This window comes from Chelmon rostratus, chromosome 16 (assembly GCF_017976325.1).
Source record: "Chelmon rostratus isolate fCheRos1 chromosome 16, fCheRos1.pri, whole genome shotgun sequence".
Lineage (NCBI taxonomy): Eukaryota > Metazoa > Chordata > Actinopteri > Chaetodontiformes > Chaetodontidae > Chelmon > Chelmon rostratus.
The window spans coordinates 5,803,411-5,821,622 of record NC_055673.1 but is presented as its reverse complement, the minus strand read 5'-3'; the positions used below and the strand labels follow the sequence as shown (position 1 = coordinate 5,821,622).

General features: G+C 43.9%; 1 protein-coding gene across 1 annotated transcript in view; it reads left to right on the top strand.

The window, feature by feature from the left end:
- The window catches only part of nfatc1 (nuclear factor of activated T cells 1), a 38,832-nt gene extending 25,857 nt beyond the window's left edge, over positions 1-12,975 (top strand). The window contains exons 9-10 of the mRNA XM_041955246.1: positions 1,833-2,456; positions 11,296-12,975. Of these exons, the coding sequence (XP_041811180.1) occupies positions 1,833-2,456; positions 11,296-11,351 (680 nt within the window). The 3' untranslated portion in view covers positions 11,352-12,975. The remainder of the gene's footprint in view (positions 1-1,832; positions 2,457-11,295) is intronic.
- The last annotated feature ends 5,237 nt before the right edge of the window (positions 12,976-18,212 follow it).

Here is an 18,212-nt window from a genome sequence, read left to right as displayed (position 1 = left end):
AGCACATCCTTGCTTGTTCTGCCGTTCTTTTCCTCTCCTGTCATCACCGCAGAGCTTCCCCGTCCTCCGTCTGCTCGCTCCCTTTCATATCCCAGACTAATTAGAAACATTTTTGCCAGCATCTTACATCTGAGGACGAGAACAAACAGTTTGTTTTCCCCCTTGTCTGGTGGTTTGCTAGGGAGGAACAAAGCAACCCTGTTATTCCTTCATTGTAAAAAAAAAAAAAATCTATAAAATCTGTTCTTTTCCATACCTGTAGCTGCATGAACCCTGCGGTGACTGGACACACGAGGGCGGGGAAGGGGGCATGGGAAAAGTGTGTTATTTGAATAGGGAGGCTATTGCCAAGCTAAATATAAACACTGACCCACCAACTGAAATGTAAAAACCACTGCTAATTGAGCTCCGGGCTTGGAGCGAAAATCCAGTGGGTGGTTCAAAGCTGCGATTCAGCCGAACTGGCCCAGCCCTGTACGTGGGCGACGGGGCGCCCCGCCGTCAAAGTGGAGCATTGTCCTCTGGATGCAGAGAGCGTGAGGGAGGTGGACGGTCTGGGGGACAGCTCGTCTGGTCAGCGTCTCCTGAGGTCCGCGGAGCTCGGGTGAACAACATGACCTGCGGCGCTTCAAGAAGACGCCATAGAAACGGGAAACTCTTCTCTAACGAGCTTCAGTTTTCCTCTGCTTTGAATCACGGTGCGGCAGGTGTTAGCTCAGCTCGTACACAAACAGCAGATTTATTTTGGGGAGCTACAGTACACGCTCCGGAAACCCGGGGGCACGCTCCCTTTGGTGGCAACACAAACATTCGCACTTCTTCTGCTCCTTTCTGTGCTTCTTATCCCCCACACGCAGACAGGCGCGCTTCCTCCAAACGCGCCCAAAATAGGCGCGCGTGTGCTATTTCAGTGCTGCGGTTGGCGTAACCATCTCGTCGCAGTTCCTCTTTTACAGTTGTTGACAGTGGAGGCTTCAGTAAGGCGTGACGCGTCCTAGTTTCACTCTTTTCAGTCTAATTGGCCCTTTGTTTAGCCTGTGTGATTAAAAATGTCTTTTTCGAGAGGTTTCTGAGCAGGCGGAATCACGAAAAACGAACGTGTGTCGGTGTAGAAGTAATTTACCGCTTCAGCTATTTTAACCTGAAACATAAAGCGATCCAGTTTGGCCGATGCTGCGATGGCACTCAGGGTCAGAGCCGCGCTGTCGTTCGCTTGTAACCGGAATCAAACGCTTGTTATATAAGATTGATGTCGTGTCGGGAGCTGCGGCAGATTGACGGCCCACATTCTGGACCTCGGTGTCCAACATGTGTTTGCGCTGGAATCTGGACGGGTGGCCGAGCAGCCGGCGACTCAGACCGCGTCCTGCCTCGAACTCGGCTCAGCAACCACAGTCCTCAAACACCCCGGAGCCTCCATTTTGTCTTTTACAGCTTTCACGTTCACTTAAATTTCATGTCTTTGTCTCAATGAGCGAGCGGTGATTTATTTTAAATTGCTGAACCCTGCTGAGTACGGAGCTGCTGTTACAGCAACATATTTCATATCGCACATTTAGTGGATATTAGCACCAGAGCAGCATCCAAAGAAAATAGGCATTTTATTATAGAGGCAGCTGGATGTTTCTCATGTTGATGAGTCATCCCTTTTTTCCTGCTTTTTTGTGAATATTTTCGTGGGGGGGGGGCTAAGGCCCAGACACAGAGTCTCATTGATGAGAGTGTTTGTTTGGCAGCGGGTATCCTAGCCACAAACCCACTCACTCACACACACTTTCAGGACGGCTGGAATGTGTGTTTACTCATTTAGCTTCTTCTTCTTCCTCTCTCAGTTCCAACAATAAAGACGGAGCCGCACGACGACTACGACGCCCCTCTGGTGTGCGGCCAGCACGGCCCCGGCCTCTCCTTGCACCCGAAGCCGTACTTCCCCCCTCAGGTCATGACCCCGATGATGACCTCTGACCTCAGGCCGTGTGTGGTGGGCGGGGCTTACTCTGTCAGCCAGCAAAGATTGGCAGCCAAGCCCTCCTCGCTGCCCTCCCCGTCCCCTCCGAGCACCAGCCCCAAACTGCACGACCTGTCGCCGTCGCCCTTCTCCAAGTGCCTCCCCGCCGGCCCGGCAGTCCAACACCAGGGCCAGCAGTCCCCGATCCCGCACGTCTCCATCATCCAGGAGACGCCCGGGCGCTACCAGCCTGGCCTCTACCCACCCAGCAGCTCCTCTTCCTCCCCGACCTCGCAGCCCTCCACCCCGACCGACGCCCCCTTCTCTCCGAGCCACTGCATGACACCAGGGCCGCCCGTCAGCGGCAGCGCCAGCCCAGGAGCTCAGCAGCACCCCAAGGCGCCAGAGAGGGGGCGCGCCTCCCTTCAGGAGGACGGCAGCCCCCCGACGCTCGCTGTCAGCATCAAACAAGAACCACAGGAGCTGGACCAGATGTACCTTGATGATGGTGAGGGAAAACTTTTATTATGATGTGAAATGATGCTTTCTAATCCAACGCATGGAAAAAATTATAAGGGAGCAACCCGTCCAACCCCCTAATTAACAAAACAAAAAGGTTTTTATTGCCCTCCAACATATAATGACCATAATATATCTGCAGGTGCAGATAGAATTTCTGATCAATATCATATGACTCACGGATCACCTCGCCAGCTGCTGAAAGTTTTGGCCTTCCAGGGTCAGTTTAGAGTTTTCGTTTTGGATCTCTTCAGTCGTTGTCATTTAAAGGAACAGTTGAACAGTTTGGAAAAAGGCTCATTGCTTTCTGTTGATAGATGAGAACCTTAATACCGCTCCCATGTCTGTACGGTAAATATAAAGCTACTGCAAGCAGCTAGTTAGCTTAGCTTAGCATAAAGCCTGGAAACAAGGGGAAACAGCTAGCCTGGCTTTGACCAAAAGTAAAAAAATCCACCTGCCAGCACCTCCAAAGCTTGTTAGTTACCACAAAATCTGTATAAAAGTGATGGAGGGTTGTGTGCCGGACTATTTCTTCAAACTTTCAGCAAACCAATAAGCGTTTTTCCCGAAAGTTACATCAAGTAATTTCTCAGTGCAGGTCAAACATTGCAACAACTTTTACCTTTAAAGGATTAAAAATAAACTTGTTTTCAAGCTAAAAATTCAAGTTTCATTGCGACAGAATTGAGCGCAGAGAGAGTTGGCCTCTTCAGGAAGCATTGGGTAGCATGCTGACCACTGTAGGAGGAGCAGATTGGGGTGGGAGTGGTGACTTAACCAAAAGCTGTTGCAAGTCTTACTTTACCTGACTGGCGACTGGTAAAAGAGCGGCATCTTTTAATATCTGTGTACGAATTCTCCCACTTTCTGATGCTTCTTTCCATCGCTGTCAGCTTCCTTTATCGTCTTAACTTCTGAGGTAATTTGATCAAAGAAGCCCGGTGGTCTAGTATTTGATATATATGGCTTTAAACACCGAAGGAGACAAGCCTTCCTGAAGCCCGCTGATATAATAAATACAGTTTTTGTGACCCACTTTATTTATCTCGGAGAGAGCAGCGTTTTAGGAGCGCAAACTTTATGATCTCACCGCTCTGGCCCTCTGCGCTCACCACTGAGGTTCGGTGATTGGAAATAAATTGGATAAATGATCTTCCTCGGGGCAAAAAGAAACTGGCTGCGCGCTAGCCCCGCAGAAGATGAAGAAACACTAACCAGCAGCTATCAGCGGACAGAGCGGCGGGCTTTGATCCGTCACAAGAGCACCCGCTGAACGTCTGGCCCAGCTTCCTGGCGATGGCGGCTGAAACGCTGTTGTCGGGCTGCAGACTATAGGACTCAGGCTGCTCTCATGCCACTTCCTTTGAACAGTCTGGGTAAATACATTAACACTTGTTAACCCTGTCTGCGGGGATATTTGGCCGGCTGGAGCTACAGATTTGATTTGTAATTATGCTCTCCGTGGTGCCACCGCTGCTCGCGTCTCCTGAGGATTTCTAGATTTCGAACCAGGTGTAGTTAAAGTTTTTAAATGAAATCAAAGTTTTAAAGCACGCCACCATAACTGTAATGGATGTCTCTGAAGCGCTGGGCCTCCAATTACACTTGTTTTCACTGGCAAATTGAAGGAAATTTTACTAAGCATTCCAAAGTTAATGTGGCTTCTCACTTCATTAAAACCTTTGGCAGAGTTTGATACGACTTCTGGCTTTACAGCTTCGCTCAGGTGTGGTGTTACTGTAATTTCATGTCGGCCGAGCTCGTTAAATCTCAAACTGCGACATGTGAGACGTTCAGGGAGCTGAGACACCGACTGTCTCTGCAAGCACTCAGTGAAAACAGGATCCTGTGTGTGTTTGATCTGTACATTACGGCCAGAAGTCAAGATTACTCGTTATTTATTTAATGCAGAGCAGTTAAATTTAATTTCAGAGCCGTTTAACACAAATGATTTCAGTGAATAGTTTAAACGCATGAATCCCGAACCACTTTTCCTGTTAAATAACACAGTGAACTTAACTTCTAGATGAAAGTAACGCAGTCAGGTGTTTTTGATCTTCCACCCGAACTTTGTTGTTGCCTTTGCGTCTGCAGCCAGAGCTGATATCTTTTATCTGTTCGTTCAGCCCTCTCGTATTCATCAGGATCCCCCTCTGTTACACTTTTTTTTTTTTTTTTTGCACCTTCCCCTGAGAGGTCACAAACATGTCTGCTCACGGAAAGTCTGAATCGTGTTGTCTGGCCCTGAGCCGGGTCCATAGGCTGCAGGGTGCACCGTCTAAACTCCAGCGCTGCTGAGGCTGAGGGAGATGGACGCCGGCCACGTTGCCATAAAACTTGCTGACTGGAGAGGTTTGCATGCTTCCCTTTGGCTCAGAGAGAGTCTGGAAGAGGTGGCCAAAGCCATACGTTATGCTGCACAGTAGTGTGCCGAAGACTTTTGTCAGCGGTGAGGTAACATGAGTAAAACGTGCATTTCGAAGTCTGATCGGAGCCAAATAGCGTTACGAAATGCTTTTTTATGGCGTGTTGTGGCCTTGTTAGATGTCAGACCAGCACAATTGATGACCAGAGACTTTTGATGATCATCGGAAAAGTATTTGAGAGTGAACTTGTGACTAAGATCTGACTGAAGACTCTGATTTTAACAGTAAACTCTCATGCTCCTCCAAATCACTTGCAGCCACAGCTTGCAGAAAGAAGCAATATTTATCATTAGTTTGTATGAAGGCTCTTCGTCCTGCTTTTTATTAACTTATGCTTTGCACAGTACATGTGGAGGAAACTTTTCACTAGTTTATCGTGTATTCATCAACATCCACATCTGCTGTGTATTACTTGTTGCCAGCTACAGTTACTGATGCATTTGTAAATGCAAATGGAGGCCAGAAAAGAGGAAAACTTTGATGTAATGTAATGCAACAGCCCTGCAATTAAAAAAAAAAAGAAACCCTTACTTTAAAAGTTTTGTAGAAACCCCTTTCCTTTCTTTCTTTAGGTTTTGGTGTGCTGACTTCATGGTGGTCTTATAGACGACTGAATTAAAAGTTAAAAATGTTAAGAATATTCTGTCCACCTGGTTATAATATATGCAGGAGCATAAATGTTAGAAATTTACAGCATATTAAAATCCAATACAACAGAAACCACAGACCAGTTTAGCTTCATTTGCTAGTTTATTTTAGCAGATGTAGTGTATATACACAGGGCGTCTAGCTGGAGCTAATCTGCATTTAAATTCATGTTAAAACAACTGACAAACAAATGGATGTTTAGGACAGCAGAGCAGATAAAACCGTGTGTGTGCATGTGTATAAACGGGTTTGTAGGTGAACACGTGACAGTGCCGACAACAAAAATGGATTTTTCTGCTGCACAGAGGTTTCCGTTTTCCTGGTCCTCGCTGTTTGAGAGAACAATGGCACTGTGGTTGTATTTCGCTGACGTGTCCTCTCTTTCTATTATTTTATTACTACAAACTGCTTTTGTCCAGACATTTTCTTTTCAAATAATAGCTGGGGTCAAACAGAACTTGGCAGAATCTGTGGTGAGCTACAGAGCCGCTCTGTGGGACTAACAGTAACCCAGTAGGAGCCTCATTATGTGGGCCAAGAACATCTCGTGGCTTGTGGCCTGGACTTGACGTGGCAGTAAATGGGGGTGGGATTTGTGGTGCTCCCCCCCGGCCTTTTTCTCTCATTGTCTCAGCTCTGGTCCCTCAGCTAATTTATTGGAGTATCTGGCCGGCTGATCGGTTCCACTGTAGCATTGTGTTATTACAGGCCGGATCATGTTGACGCGTTTCAGCCCATAATGAGGCAAACAGTGCTGTCCTGCTAATTGTTTGGGAGTTCCTCGTTGGTCGGAGGTTTCCTGGTTGGAGAGCCGGCCTGTATCAGTCAGCTCCAGCTGCTGTGGACCTCCATGGGACAGGAAACCAGTTCCTGGATTACTTCATATCAAACCGCACCTTCCCTGCTCTTGAATGACTGAAACGTTTGAGACAGGGCATTGTGTTACATTAACAGCAGTGCAGTGAGGTTAATGGACGATGTTTCTGGGTTTCATGTCACTGTATTATTTAATACAGAGTAATCCTGTTATATGAATGACCACAAAGAACGTATGTACATATTCAGAGTTTTTCCATTCAGCCTGTGTTGCTTCATGCATTAATTCTTGACTTTGAAACCAGCACCTGAGAAACCACGATGTCCATGTAGTGGCTGTTCTGGACCTTTCAGTCATATCACGTGGTCTTCCTCAGCAGGTGGGACCGACAGTTGTTCAAATTTCAACTTTTCTGAGCACTTCAGGGACTTTTTGTTCCCACTGACTTAAAAACTTAGGTTCATTCTTGACTTTGGACACAGCAGCTGAGGAAACGATCTCACCACAAGGTGCATTTAGTAGCTGTTCTGGAGCTTTTGATCAGAATCAGAATTGGCTTCACTGGCCAAGTATGTGTGCACAGATGAGGAATCTGACCCCGGTTTTAACACCACACTCAATGTACTCGAATAAGTTGAGTTGTGCAAAGAATGTTGATGTAATAAACAATGTATACAATGAAATCTACATTGTGCAGGTGTTTGATCACATCAGTAATGAACTTTGAACCTCAGCTTTTGAGCCACTCTGCACAATCCCATCACAACTGGGCAAATTCCATCTGATGAAGACCATGCTATGTGATGGAAACCTCCAGAGCAGCTACTAAATGGACCTCATGGTTTTCTCAACTGTATTCATTACTTTTCCTTCAACATATTTATTTATTTGTTTTGTAAAAATAGCGATCCCTGCTGTGACAGAGCGTCCTCTCCTTCAACATCATGTATAATGTCAAAAAGTCCTGTTGTTTTCTCAAATTTCGGTCAGATTTCAGCTCAGTTTTCCTGAATGACAACCAGAGAGCCTGAGCTTTTCCTCATGCTGCCTGCTGATGTTAGCTTGTTTGAAGCGTCTCTATCGAAATCGATGCGACCAGAGAGCTCATGACACAGATGTCACACTGGTGCTGGGCCTATTTTTAGGACTTTGTTGTAAACACACTTAGAGATCGATAGATTGACTTTTTTTTCAATTAGATCCTCCACATCAAATGTGACGGCACCATGAAAAGTGGGCCATGGCAACGGACGCACAAACAGTAAGTGTTGTGACATCCGTTGGGTGAAAGATAAAGTTTTACACCCTGGCCTTTTTTGTTTTATATCATAATAAACTACTGAATTCTGTCTTTTAACCATTTCATTATCATGTGAAAGCTGTTCCACCACATTTGGCGCATGATGGCGCGTTAGGGAAAAACGTCTGAACGCCGTAATTCACCTGCGATTTTGATAATTCGACGTGATGTGGAGGTCTGACAGCGTCTGGATGTCGGCGTCCAGGCTCGATGTGCGCGTTGAGAAGTCGGTGTAATAACTTCCCCTTGAGGTTTGAACTCAAAGATCATATCCTTCCACCTCCAGATGCGCAGAAGGTCAAAGCCAGATCAAATAGAGGAGAGGAGGTCAGTCAGTTCAGTGTGGGCCGAGAAGAGCACACATGGCAGCGGAACGACACGCTGTAGGAGGGTGGAGATGAGGTTTGAGTGTTTATTTCTTCTGGTTCAGCTATGTCTTTTGGTAATATTGGTCATATTCTCTTATTCACATGGCTGGTGGCAGCATGCTGTCTTGATGATGAGCTATGTTAGAAAGCATTTTGCATTACGGCACACACAGAAAAATAGGCCATTGTAATCGACTGTTACCATGGCAGAGTTACTGCTGATCCTGATGAGAGGGAGGCTGAAGTCTGGGGAGTTTAGGTTTAATTCACTCAAGTCGAGGCTCATTTAGGGAGGAGATTTCATTCTCTATATGAATATTGAACAGATGTGTTTTTCCACGGTGTATTACACAGCTAAAATAAGTGAAAACCGGTGGCCTTGCATGCGTTCGCCATTATCTACAAAACACAAATAGCAGGTTTTTAGGTTGATTTTTCGACCTTCCAGACAGCCTCTGTTTCAGGAAACAAGCGATATCAGCTTGCAGAGACCTGAACTTGTTTGAGATTGTTTATTCATCATAATCATCATCTTTTATCTATCAACCAAAGTTCCGTTATTGTTGCATGATAAAGCAGCCGCGAGCACCATTCAGAAAAACTCATCTTAGTGGTGCATTCGAGGTCAGTCTCACATCCGAAACTTATATATATTTTACATTTTAATCATTTCTTTTAGTTATGTGCAACAAACCATGTGGCCCATCATACTAGTCATATGTAGTAAGTGGGCTAAAAAATGCAAAATCATCAGGTCGGTCCTTTAACGGGGTACTCCAGTCATTAAGTCTTGCACAGGGGGTCTCATGAGAGACAGATTTGAAAAGGAATGCCCTAAATTGAAGCAGCAGAGGCCGAAATATTTGGACATTTAGTCCTTAGTTTGTGTCCAGCTCCAAAGTCAGTGGATCCTACATTTCCCATAATGCAACCAACAGCATAATTCTAGCATATGATATGACATGTGATAAACTTCCATGTGTTTCTAAATTGTTCCCCAGTTTGTAAAGCAGACTTTCTGTTATAAATCTGTAGTCTCCAAACTCAACACTAAATAACTCTGATGACATCATCATCAATCCTGATGACATCATCAGGGTTATTTGCTCCTCAGACCTTAGAAAGCTGCATTCAGGACCACACAGGACATTGCACAACTGTTTTCCCAGGTTGAGATGTTCTGCTCATGACGAGTAAACTGACCTCCATGTGTAAAATCGGTGCATTGCCCCTTTAAGAATAAACTTTTGAACACGGGCGATGAGTTTATCCTTTTATAGCCCTCTGCTACGGGGAGAGGAAGTGATTTAGAGCACCGGGACGTAAATGTGTCTGCTGTCTCGACAAGCATCGTCCTCGCCGCCAAGTTCTTCACGGAGACGAACCGCTGCGACTCTCCGTGTCCTCGCAGTCGTGTAATAGCTTCAGCGTGTCCATGTGTTTCTGTGACGCTGCCATCCTGCAGTTATCAAACCTCTCAGGAGATCTTACTGTTCCTTTATTAATCACAGTCAATCAGCGAGCCAAGCACATTAACCTCACGTCTAGACGAACGCAACGTATCGCTCTGTGCTCTGTAATTATAAACAGATTCAGTCAGAATTGAGGGTTTTACTACTTTAAAGTGATTATGACACATTTATATGATGCATTTTTTCTACTTCGGCTTCCAAACAGCTGAAGGTTATTTTTTTGTGCAGAATTGTTGCGAGGCACGTTACGCCCCGCCATCCCTCTCGTGACAGGAAGTGAGTGGTATTTCTGGTAGGAAGCGGCTGTGCCAGTGCCGGGTCACCAAAGGAAGGCCTGCTCCGCTGCCCTGCGATGAAAATAAACGGGTTTTTTTTTATATACATATTAAAAAAACAAAGTAATTCCATTGTGTGGAGGGGAATCTCAGGTTTCCAGGCTGCTTTTCCAGCGTCCAGTCAGTCAAAGGGAATTCCTCCCTCGGCCTGCTGGCTCGGCTTCTCGGGGGCCGGCTCCAAGGGTGTTCCCCTTCCCCTCGCACATTTTTCATCCTTTTGAGCGCTCAGAGCGGGGCCTCATCCTGAACCCGGAGGCTGATTGAAGAAGTGAGAAGCTGATTAGAGAGAGGACTGTGCAGACGACCTCCTCAAAGTAACAAATGAGCCCGCAGATAAGAACCGCAAACGCTGATGAAAAACGAACCCTGAATCCCCTTTAGTGAGGGAAAAAGTGAGCGATGTGTCCTTTCCTCTGTTATCAGCACGTCGATAGCTTCATATTTTCCTGCTTTAGCTTCAGCTAGCCTGCTGCGTTGCTCCAGGATCATCCCCCCGCCGTCAGCCAAAGTACACAGCTGATAAAAACAGATAAACAAGTGCACCTGGATCCTTTGGAGACAGCAGGAGGTTGCATCATCTCTCTTGATAAAAAAGGTCTGGGGATCTCAGATATAGAGTGATTCTATTAGGTTGACTCAGAGGAAATAACAGGTGCTGTACAGCTCAGAGACTTGTATTCACAGTGGCTGGAAGTGGCACCTTAAAGCTGCACTAATAACTATTCTTACACTAACAACTAAAAGGGCAACTACGTCAATGTGAGAGGTGTCGCTCGGGTGACTCTGCAGCTCCCCTCAGCTCTGCGAAACGTCCAAGCATCTTCCATCTTCAGTCTTCCTTTGGTTATTTTGGTCCACTCTCACCACTTTCATCAGCAGCATTAGGGAAGCTGTTTACACCCAACAAATCCCCCTGCACGCCGCCTGCCCGGCGCCAAATGGTTAACAGACGCGCTTAGCGACCAGCAGGTGAACATGGTGGAGCATTTAGCAGCTAAAGAGCCGGAGGTTTCCCTCAGGAGGCCAAAACGGAGCTAAAAGCAGAGTGAATATTGGACTTAACAACAAACACAACTTCAGATGCTAATGTTGCTCGACAATTAGCAACCGTTTGCGACATTTGTGTTGTGTTGTGTTTACAGCTTGTTCCACTGCCAAAATATGGACATAGAGTTTAAGCTATTTTTTAAAGCCTCTGAAAACAGTGTTTTTTAAGTGAAACATAAAATATAGCAATAATATGTTATAATCAGCAGATTAAAAAAAAAAAACCCTGATGCAACTGAAACTGTTCCAGCATCAGCAGAAAACGTCAGATCACCAGCAAGGAGCTAACTGAGAAAACAGCTTTTCAGGGTCTTTAAAGAAACTTCATGTAACATTACACTGGAACATGCACACACTCAGCACGGTGGACGTCTGACTCGCTGACCGTCCTCTTCTCTCTTTTCCTTTGCAGTCAATGAGATCATCAGGAACGACCTGTCGAGCATCTCCGTCCACAGCCACGCGTAGTTTCCCGTCAACACCAAAACTGACACAGGAAACCAAAAATAAAGGGAAACACCGAACAGAGTTTGACTTGATGCTTTTCATGCTCGGACTACAGCATGCAGGAAGCAGAAAGCAGGAAGTACAAGGAGAACAAATGTAAATTTATTGTCCAGATGACCAGGGTCCAACGTGTGCCTTGTTTTTTTTTTTCATATATTATGCCTTTACACAGAAATTATCCAAGGAAGAAATCACATGACTGACTTTTTTAAGACATGTAAATTGAGTATGTAGCAACCAAACCTGCCACCACCAACTCCCACAACTAAGTATGCTTTTAGAGGACCAAAAATGTTTTTTTAATGTCTTTTTTGCTGCCGTTTGTAAATGATTCAGTGCCTATGAGTTATGTCATTTGTATATACAGTATCTGCAGTGCTTCAGTTTGCATATCTGGCTTTACAGAGAGACAGTTTAGATGAAAAGTGCCTTTTTTGACTGGAAACAGAAAAGTGTTTGGCTTCACGCGTTCAAAATTCAACATTTAAAGCGTGATAATGTAGCTTTCGCTTTGGCTACTGGTGATTACGGGATAATGCTAAAAGACAATGTAGCACAAATAGAGAATTGTCATAAAGGCAGCAAACCGACTGAGCAGTGTCCGTTATAACTATCAAAAGTTTACTAACACTACTGGTCGTACCTGAGCAGGTAAGGCTGAAGCAACGAAAGCGTTTTGAATTGATCAGGAGTGTTTTTAATTTCGCCCGAATTCAACTTTTCATTTGTGAAAGGAAGAGTGTGTCATTTCCTCTTTCAAAAGTCTCACTTTGAATCATATTCGGTTAGCGCCTGTTTGGGCATTTGTCCGGACAAATAAAGATTAAACAAATTGAATACACGCTCTGTATTCACACCCAACAATAAGCACTTAACCGCTAAACCTGTGGTGCTAATGTGATTATTCCATTAAGACAGCTGTCACTCAAAGTCACGCAACAATGGCTAAACCTTCCCGACAAATCGCCCAAAACTCAAATGGAGTTCTGTCGGCTGTGTGTGGTCACAGAGTCATTTTTTAAAACAGAAATGATAAAGACTTGAAAATAGGTTCGGGGTAAACCGTTGGCTACAGGTTTGAGTGGTATCGAAGGAGGAATCATCTCAGTTTTGACAAAGCTTGACTTTGATTATTCCCTGGAAGCTATGCAACATGCAGGAAGCATCAGTCTCTCAAAGAATGTAAACATTCGCCGTCGCGACTGAGATCTCTGATCTGACAGGTGACGACGGCGAACAGCAATACAAATATACAACCTCTTTAATGTTTTTGTACTTTCATATTTATTCTCTTAGCATGTGCTCTGTTTATTCATGTTTATCATGCAGCTTCTTTTTACATGCTTACCTACATACTGTGGTTTATCTGCTAGTTTGTTTGCGCTCTTATAGCAAAGCTGAACGGGCTTACACACACTCGTTCCCGGTTTTATGTGTATTTATGAGTCTTAATCCTTGTAACTGAAGGGCATGGAAGAAGCCATACTGAAATGTTTACTGAGGAGGTTATTGTTAGTCCACGACTCATAATTCTGCTTTATGACCTATGTTGTGTATTTGTCAATAAATAAGCCTTCATCTCTTCCGTCTGAATGAACTGTGTCTCACTGTCGACGGGACATGAAGTCAGTCCATTATACTGGGTCAGATGTGGTTAATATGGACTGCAGCAGTGATAACAGCACACTTTTTGTGCACAAGTTGCATGATTTTACTGTTAATTCCAGCGGTTGTGCATGCTATAATATCACACACAAAGCAAGGCTTGAAAGTCAGCTGATTGCTTTTCTAATCCTGCATAAATAAATGGGAACCAAAGGCTGAATGGAGTAGTACTGCAGCAAAAACACATCAAAACATATAAAACATGCTTTAAAAGCTGTTCACCAAAGCAGTTTGTGGGCTTTTTTTCTTAAGAGAAATCTGGAATTACAGACAATCCTGACGTGATGTTACAGGATATTCTCAGTTGTTTGGAGCTGCTGCAGCGTTAGCGCAGCTCAGACCTTAATTTAAGTCGACTGAATGCTATTGTTGGTTATTCACACGCCAAGACAGATGTCAAATACAGCTTTGGATTTTGTATACAAGTGTGCTTCATGTATAAATCCACCCTTCAAAATTCAAAGCTGTTGTTGCACAATATCACGTTTTAAAAAAAGACATGAGGAAACTGTCTGCAGAGAGAAGCAAGAATCTCTGTTCGTGTGGTGCATATACACTAAGCAGTGCTCCAAAATTTAATATATCACCAGGAGAAAACAAAACTCCTCTGGCAGCTACTTTTTTGCCTGTGAGTGAGTAAGTTTCTGTAGCTTTGAAGCAGAAATCAACCTCACATCTATTAAAACCACAAACAGCTTCTTCCCTGCATCCACAGAGGTCACTCTCTCACTGTGGGCCTACACCAGTGTTTGATTACAGCTAAAAAACAAAGCTCGCCCCACAGCTGAAACATCACCACACATCTTCATGATCGATAACTACATGAAAAACAGCACGTCTCCTGGTCCGCTGCCCTTTTTTTCCCATCATGTCACATTACTGCTGCGGGCGGCTCTGCAGGGTTGGCCCGCTGTGCTGCACTGACACCGTGTGGGCTGCCTGATTCCTGCCGCCTTTCACACATGAATGAATGAATCTCAGCGCTGACAAACACTTCAGTCTGTACTGTACTTTTTCATACCTGACTGTGTCGCAGTGACACCTGCTGCTATGAAAATCAGGACGTGTTGCATTGACAGTTCGTGGTTTTCGCTTGGCTGCCTCGCACCTGTCTCACGTCTATTAGGAAAATCAGGTGTTATCTTTATTCAGTCATTAGAGTATTCTGCTGGTCATTCTTTGAAAACACCTGAGCAGCATCAGAATACACCTGGTAAGCGCTGACTTCATGAGTGTTATAATATAGAATTACATGATTTAATTTATGATATTTGATTTAGGCAAAATTCATGAAGATGGTTAATATATTATCTTAAATTTTGTGTGTATCATGTCTGCTATTACGTTATAATATAAATTAAACTTTAACATTTAAAATAAAAAACACAATTTCTGATATCAAGTCATAAAAAATCCAACTTTCTCAAAACAAGCAAGAAATCTGCTGGTGATGCTATTTTCACTATTTTTAACTCGAATTTTCTTAATTCTAGTGCAGTGATCTGCCTTATTCTTACAGTTTTAAGATATGAATATATCGATTTTTTCCTCAATGAACTTGACACGGTTGAATTGAAATTAACTTGTGTATTTTTATTGCATGTTAGAATAGAATAAGTCAAGTTGCATAACATATACTGTCCTCATAAAACATTTCTGACAAAGGTAAAGGGTCAAACACCTTCAGGCATGAAGGAATCAGACAATCTGTCTGTCTTTGTGCAAGTAAAATCTGCTAATATGCATTTTAAAATTTCCATCAGATAGTTTGTTTCTTTCAGCTCTGAACAGCAGTCTGGTAAAAGATGGAGGAATCACTCAGCAATGTCACACTCAACTCCAGCAAACCTCACGCCTGCGGGTTTGGACGGTACAACTTCATGGTTCTGTCGCTGCTGGATGTCATTCCTGTCGCCCTGGGACAACCTGTGATGATCAGACTTTTGTTCATCACCTCCGCGTCCACGAAGGCGTCGGATATCCTGAATTTCAATTTAGCTCTGGTCTACAGCTTGCAGTACTTGTTATCCATCGTGCATTTAATTGCGCTGCTTTCGCTGCAAGAAGTCCATGGAACACTACTCAAGTTTGTGCTCGTGTACGCGCAAATTGGAGGGCCGATGAGTTTGTGTCTTATCTGCGCGGAGAGATACGTCGCCGTGATTCACCCCACGTCATATCCTCTGCTGAAGAGATACAGGCTGAGGGAGGTTTGTGCTGCGTTGGTGTGGCTGTTTTCTGTGCCTGTTGCTGCGATGAATTTAGCCACGGAGGTTCTCCTCTCTCCCAGGGATGACTTGGTCAAGTGGATCCCGTTCTGGGTGCTGCTGGTCATGACTGTGATGATGATGCGCTGCAGCGTCAACATTGCTTGGGCGCTGAGGAGGTCCAGCCCAGGGAGAGGCGAGGTGCATCCTGGCAAGAGGAGAGCTCTTAAAATCGTCTGCGCCACCTCAGCCATCGTTTTTGTTTGCTACACTCCGGTTTCTTCACTGCAGCTCTTCAAGGTTGTGGATGAAAATATGTTTGAATGTGTCGCTACGCCTCTGTGTATATTGTTGATGTCTGCTGCAAGTGTTGCGCATCCGCTGTTATACCTCTCCACCCAAGGGAAGCTGTTTACCTGCTTAAAGTGAGACAAGATTATAGAATCTGGCAGCGCTTAACAACATCCTCATCACATGAGCTCTGAGTTAAGATAATTTAACTGCATGCAACTTGTGCAAACTTGCATAATCATAGCTTGGAAACAACAATCATCTGATGGTAGAAATCTAGTAATCAAGACTTTGGAGCCAACTTTAGTTCCCTGGAGAAATGCGAGGTGGAGATTTAGCCATAAAAATTCTGTGATGGAGAAATAATCTCATTGGTTGTGATGAACCTTAATATAAGGAGTGATGGTTACTCATCAGTTTTGCAGGTTTCTCTCACCAGTGCCAATATGGAAATTAGTATGGAAAATAATCCAATGCACCATATGATCATATGATGACATGAAAATATTATGTAAATTAGATTTGTGATGACAGAGTGCTTTTTTTGTATTGTCAGTATGTCTGTGGTGATGCAAATACTGAAAAAATGTTTTATTTGTATGTTTTATATTTTAGAAAATCATCTCACACATTTTTAAAGAGAAGAATTAGATGGTTTCAGGTCTGTACATACTTTTGGGTATACCATTGGTCTGAGGCTGCCTTTTGTGGTCTGGGCCCAGTCCTTTCGGCACACTTACAGAAAATCTTATCGCTACAGCTTCCAGTTACATCTTATACAATAGTTTGCTTTTAACATTGTGGCAACAGCCTGGTGATGGCTCTGCTGTGTTTCAATATGATGCCCCGTGACAAAGCCAGACCCAGACATGCTGTTGTCCATGTGTATTTGCTGCATAATTCCCCAAAGATGCCACTTTTTATTTAATAAGATAAGACTTTATTGATCCCCAGCTGGGGAAGTTCAGGTGTTACAGGCAGCAGGCGGGAGCAGTAGGAAAAAAATAGCAACAAAATACTAAATTAAAGCCGACTGTACATTTTATACAAAGGACTATATAAAAGAAAAAATATGTAAAATATATATAGTGCCACAAAGAACTAAAAGAAATATTATCAAGTATTGCATCCAAATATTACCAAATATTGGCAATAATTTAAGTGATAGCTTTCATTTTTATCAATTTATTAATGGCTGATTCTAAAAAATCAGTGAACTATCGTTTGCCTGCTTGTCCAGTTTGTGTCCAGTCAGGTCAGAACATAAACACAACAGGTGCATCATGTTTCTTTAGTGATGCTGGGATTAGATCTTATAGTGTAATGTCATATCGTACAGTAAACAACATGATTAAAGCACATGCAAATAAAAAAACAACCATGTGATTGCAGATTTATTTAACAAATCTTTTGTTTCGCACAACTTATACACATATGTTTTTCTACAAGATGCTCAGATGTAAATCCTACCAGGATGTTTTTAGTCTCGATGCGCTGAACCTCTAGACCGAATAAACAGAAAAGTATGTGACACCTTAAACAAAATGCAACAGGTTGAACCTAAAATTACAAAGACTCACAAATGAGTGATGTTTCAGTTTCAATAAAGTGAAAGTTCAAGTTTGAAACAGCAGGTATGCCTCTGTATTTATACTGCATGCTCAGCTTTAACACCACCTCCATCATGCTAGTGCCAAAACACTCCACTGCAGCCAGCCTTGATGACCCCCCCCACCATCATGAAGAGGCTGGTCCTAGCTCATCTGCAAACCTTCCGACCACCCACGACGGACCCCCTCCGATTCACCTACTGCCACAACAGCAGTACGGAGGATGCCTGCGACCTGGACATCAACACCTCCTTCTGCAGCTGGACTTTCTAACCTCCAGTCTGTTAGGCAACCACATCTCCTCAACCCTCACCTTGAACACTGGCGTCCCACAGGGCTCTGTGCTAAGTCCTCACCTCTTCACCTGAGACTGCACACCTGTACATGGTTCCCACACCATTATCGTGAAGAGCATGCAGCGCCTGAAGGCCCGGTGCACTGATAACCTGGTCCTCAACACTAAGAGGACTAAAGAGATCATCGTGGACTACAGAAAGACCAAAGGAGGCACTATGACTGCCTCTTGCTGGCTCCACTCACTGCACATACACTCACCTGCACTGTTAATGCTCTCACATACCAAAGCTATTATACTGCTGCTTACACTGTACATATCTGACCTATGGCATGTGCACCATATTAACATCCAGCTGTTTAATCTGTACATAATGTCTACCAGTGGATTTACTCATTATTAAACCTGCTCTTTATACACTCATACCTGCAACTGCATGATGTAGCAGCTGCACATGCTGTATATACGATTTCTATTCACTCTATTCACTTTCCCCTGCTCATACTGTTAATACTGTTCATATTGTAGTTATCTCACTCTCTGCACTTTCCTGCTATTTGCACTTCTAGTTAGATGCTCAACTGATTTTCATTGTCTCACTGCTTGAACAGCAATGACAATAAAGTTGAATCTATGCTGTTATTTTTGGAGTTACTTCACTCTTACTCTCTAATACTTTCATTTCCATTCATTGGTCAATTTGTTCCTGGTTCAGTGGACATTGTTCCTGGATGAAGAGCTAAAAAAAAGATGC